The sequence below is a fragment of the Babylonia areolata genome, chromosome 26 (assembly GCF_041734735.1).
Source record: "Babylonia areolata isolate BAREFJ2019XMU chromosome 26, ASM4173473v1, whole genome shotgun sequence".
In the NCBI taxonomy this organism is placed as follows: Eukaryota; Metazoa; Mollusca; class Gastropoda; order Neogastropoda; family Buccinidae; genus Babylonia; species Babylonia areolata.
The window spans coordinates 37,980,472-37,985,471 of record NC_134901.1 but is presented as its reverse complement, the minus strand read 5'-3'; the positions used below and the strand labels follow the sequence as shown (position 1 = coordinate 37,985,471).

Below are 5,000 nucleotides of genomic sequence, written 5' to 3'. Positions count from 1 at the left end.
CGTGTATGGGGGAATCTAAATGAGCGGCGTGGGAGTAATGCCACTGAAACGGTTGCAGATGACGGGGCAGCAAAAAAAACAAAAAAACTTCATAAATACGTGTGATGATTAGAAAGCTACAGAAACGTGGGTCGCACCGTGAAAATGGAGCATTTCTCTTCAGCCATGGCGTTGTGGATGCTTCTGAGATGCGTATACTCCGCTGTAAGACAACAAGCGCGCGCGCACACACACATACACACACACACATACACACACACACACACACACACACACACACAACGGATAAGGATATGTCCATCGTGTAGGCACTGACAGGATATTTCATCGTTAACAAAATTAATGGCATTGATGGTAAGATGATAATTATGGTAAGGGAGATTCATCGTTGAATGTCATTCAGGTTATAAAAAAAAAGGTTAAAAAATATATAAAAAAAATTCCGGTAAAGATACTCGTCATTAATTGTCCTCTGATAAAAGGCACGGTGAGTGATACTCACCATTAAATGCCATTCAGGTAAAAAAAAAAAAAACATTTGGAAAAGGATACTCATTGTTAAGAAATGTCATTCGGGTAAAAGATATAGGAAAAGAATACTCCTCGTTAAGAAATGTCATTCAGGTAAAAGATATAGGAAAAGGATACTCATCGTTAGAAAATGTCATTGAGGTAAAAGATATAGGAAAAGAATACTCATCGTTAAATGTCATTCAGGTAAAAGATATGGAAAAGGAAAACCTCATCGTTAAGAAATGTTATTCAGGTAAAAGATATAGGAAAGGGATACTCATCGTTAAGAAATGTCATTGAGGTAAAAGATATAGGAAAAGAATACTACTCGTTAAATGTCAATCAGGTAAAAGATATAGGAAAAGGATACTCATCGTTAAATGTCATTCCGGTAAAAGATATGGAAAAGGAAAACCTCATCGTTAAGAAATGTCATTCAGGTAAAATTCAGGTAAAAGTTATAGGAAAAGAATACTCATCGTTAAATGTCATTCAGGTAAAAGATATAGGAAAAGAATACTCATCGTTAAATGTCATTCAGGTAAAAGATATAGGAAAAGACTACTCATCGTTAAATTTCATTCAGGTAAAAGATATAGGAAAAGAATACTCATCGTTAAGAAATGTCATTCAGGTAAAAGATATAGGAAAAGAATACTCATCGTTAAATTTCATTCAGGTAGAAGATATAGGAAAAGAATACTTATCGTTAAATGTCATTCAGGTAGAAGATATAGGAAACGGATACTCATCGTTAAGAAATGTCATTCAGGTAAAAGATATAGGAAAAGAATACTCATCGTTAAATGTCATTCAGGTAGAAGATATAGGAAAAGAATACTTATCGTTAAGAAATGTCATTCAGGTAAAAGATATAGGAAAAGAATACTCATCGTTAAAATTAATTCAGTAAAAGATATAGGAAAAGAATACTCATCGTTAAGAAATGTGATTCAGGTAAATGATATAGGAAAAGGACACTCACTGTTAAGTGTCACTCAGGTAAAAGATATAGGAAAAGGATAGTCTTTGTTAAGTGTCACTCAGGTAAAAGATATAGGGAAAGGATACTCATTGTTAAAAAATGTCATTCAGGTAAAAGATATAGGAAAAGGATACTCATCGTTAAATGTCACTCAGGTAAAAGATATAGGAAATGAATACTCATCGTTAAGAAATGTCATCCAGGTAAATGATATAGGAAAAGAATACTCATCGTTAAGAAATGTCATTCAGGTAAAAGATATAGGAAAAGGATACTCATCGTTAGGAAATGTCATTGAGGTAAAAGATATAGGAAAAGAATACTACTCGTTAAATGTCAATCAGGTAAAAGATATACGAAAAGAATACTCCTCGTTAAGAAATGTCATTCAGGTAAAAGATATAGGAAAAGAATTATCATCGTTAAATGTCATTCAGGTAAAAGATATAGGAAAAGAATTATCATCGTTAAGAAATGTCATTCAGGTAAAAGATATAGGAAAAGAATTATCATCGTTAAATGCCATTCAGGTAGAAGATATAGGAAAAGAATACTTACCGTTAAATGTCATTCAGGTACAAGATATAGGAAACGGATACTCATCGTTAAGAAATGTCATTCAGGTAAAAGATATAGGAAAAGAATACTCATCGTTAAATGTCATTCAGGTAGAAGATATAGGAAAAGAATACTTATCGTTAAGAAATGTCATTCAGGTATAAGATATAGGAAAAGAATACTCATCGTTAAAATTAATTCAGTAAAAGATATAGGAAAAGAATACTCATCGTTAAGAAATGTGATTCAGGTAAAAGATATAGGAAAAGGATACTCACTGTTAAGTGTCACTCAGGTAAAAGATATAGGAAAAGGATAGTCTTTGTTAAGTGTCACTCAGGTAAAAGATATAGGGAAAGGATACTCATTGTTAAAAAATGTCATTCAGGTAAAAGATATACGAAAAGAATACTCATTGTTAAGTGTCACTCAGGTAAAAGATATAGGAAAAGAATACTCATCGTCAAATGTCACTCAGGTAAAAGATATAGGAAAAGAATACTCATCGTTAAAAAATGTCATTCAGGTAAAAGATATAGGAAACGGATACTCATCGTTAAAATACTCATCGTTAAATGTCATTCAGGTGAAAGATATAGGAAAAGAATACTCATCGTTAAATGTCATTCAGGTGAAAGATATAGGAAAAGAATACTCATCGTTAAATGTCATTCAGGTGAAAGATATAGGAAAAGAATACTCATCGTTAAATATCATTCAGGTAAAAGATATAGCAAAAGAATACGCATCGTTAAATGTCATTCGTTAAGAACAACAACAACAACAACCCCCACACCCCCAACACACACACACACACACACACACACACACACACACACAAGCCCCCTCCCCCACACGCACAGGACTCCCACCCCCAACCCACCCCCACCCACCCACACACAAAACACTACAACACTACATCAACTCACAATCGTTTCGCACGAGGTCGAAGTGCTGAACGCCACCCCACCCCCACCCACCCCCCGCCCCACCACACCCCTACCTCCCCCCCACCCCCCACCTATCCCCCCATCCTCACCATACCCCAACATCCCACCATCCACCACACCCCCACCACACAACAACCAACACTCACAACACCACACTACAGTACGCCTCACAGTCGTCCCAACCCCCTCCACCCCCCACCTGCCCCCCCCCCCCCTCCTCCCTCCCTCTAAACCACACCCCAACATCCCCCCATCTGCACCCCTACAACACAACACAACACCACACAACAACCAACAAAACACCACACCACACCACACCACGCCACGACTCACGGTCGTTCCGAACAAGCTCGAAGTGCTAATCCCCCCCCCCCTCGACCCCCCCACGTCCCCCCTCCCCCCCCCTCCCCCCCGTCCCCTAAACAACACGCCAACATCCCCCCATCCACACACACAACACCACACAACAACCAACACAACACCACACCACACCACACCAAGACTCACGGTCGTTCCGAACGAGCTCGAAGTGCAGGACTCCCCCCCTCCATCCACCCACCTCCCCCCATCCACACCCCTACAACACAACACAACACCACACAACAACCAACACCTACAACCAACACAACACAAGACCACACCACGCCACGACTCACAGTCGTTCAGAACAAGCTCGAAGTGCTGACCACCATTCCCCCCCCCCCCCCGGCCCTCCACCACCCACCTCCCCCCCGGCTCCCAAACTACACCCCAACACCCCCACTCCCCCCCCCCCCCCTCCACACTCCTACAACACAACACAACACCACACAACAACCAACACAACAACCAACACCACAACTCACGGTCGTTCCGAACAAGCTCTAAGTGCTGACCCTCCTCCCCCACGTCCCCTCTACCCCCCACCTCCCTCCCTCTCCCGCCCCCCCCCCCCCCGGCTCCCAAACTACACCCCAACACCCCCACTCCCCCCCCCCACCCTCCACACCCCTACAACACAACACAACACCACACAACAACCAACACAACAACCAACACCCCACACACCACACCACAACTCACGGTCGTTCTGAACGAGCTCGAAGTGCTTCCACCCCCTCCACCTCCACCCCCCGCCCCCTCCACCCCCCCACCTCCCTCCCCCCCCACCTGGCTCCCAAACCACACCCCAACACCCCCCCTCCCCCCCCTCCACACTCCTACAACACAACACAACACCACACAACAACCAACACAACAACCAACACCCCACACACCACACCACAACTCACGGTCGTTCTGAACGAGCTCGAAGTGCTTCCACCCCCTCCACCCCCATCCCCCGCCCCCTCCACCCCCCACCTCCCTCCCCTCCCGGCTCCCAAACCACACCCCAACACCCCCACTCCCCCCCCCCCCTCCACACCCCTACAACACAACACAACACCACACAACAACCAACACAACAACCAACACCCCACACACCACACCACAACTCACGGTCGTTCTGAACGAGCTGGAAGTGCTTCCACCCCCTCCACCTCCACCCCCCGCCCCCTCCACCCCCCCACCTCCCTCCCCTCCCGGCTCCCAAACTATACCCCAACACCCCCACTCCCCCCCCCTCCACACCCCTACAACACAACACAACACCACACAACAACCAACACAACAACCAACACCCCACACACCACACCACAACTCACGGTCGTTCCGAACGAGCTCGAAGTGCTTCCACCCCCTCCACCTCCACCCCCCCGCCCCCTCCACCCCCCCACCTCCCTCCCCCCCCACCTGGCTCCCAAACCACACCCCAACACCCCCACCCCCCCCCCCCTCCCCCCCATCCACACCCCTACAACACAACACAACACCACACAACAACCAACACAACACTAACACCACAACTCACGGTCGTTCCGAACGAGCTCGAAGTGCTGGAAATCCCGGAAGAGATGCAAGGTGATGAAGTCGTGGGGCCCGAAGTAGCGGCGCTTGAAGCTCTTCCGGCTGCT

The 5,000-nt window shown here is 45.3% G+C and overlaps 1 protein-coding gene across 1 annotated transcript in view; it reads right to left on the bottom strand.

Annotated features, from left to right (window-relative positions):
* The window catches only part of LOC143300460 (uncharacterized), a 52,153-nt gene that overhangs the window by 1,940 nt on the left and 45,213 nt on the right, over positions 1 to 5,000 (bottom strand). The window contains exons 5-6 of the mRNA XM_076614151.1: positions 4,898 to 5,000; positions 1 to 202 (exon numbers count right to left, since the gene is read on the bottom strand). The exon at positions 1 to 202 is cut by the window's left edge and continues 1,940 nt beyond it; the exon at positions 4,898 to 5,000 is cut by the window's right edge and continues 149 nt beyond it. Coding sequence (XP_076470266.1) covers positions 117 to 202; positions 4,898 to 5,000 — 189 coding nt within the window. The 3' untranslated portion in view covers positions 1 to 116. The remainder of the gene's footprint in view (positions 203 to 4,897) is intronic.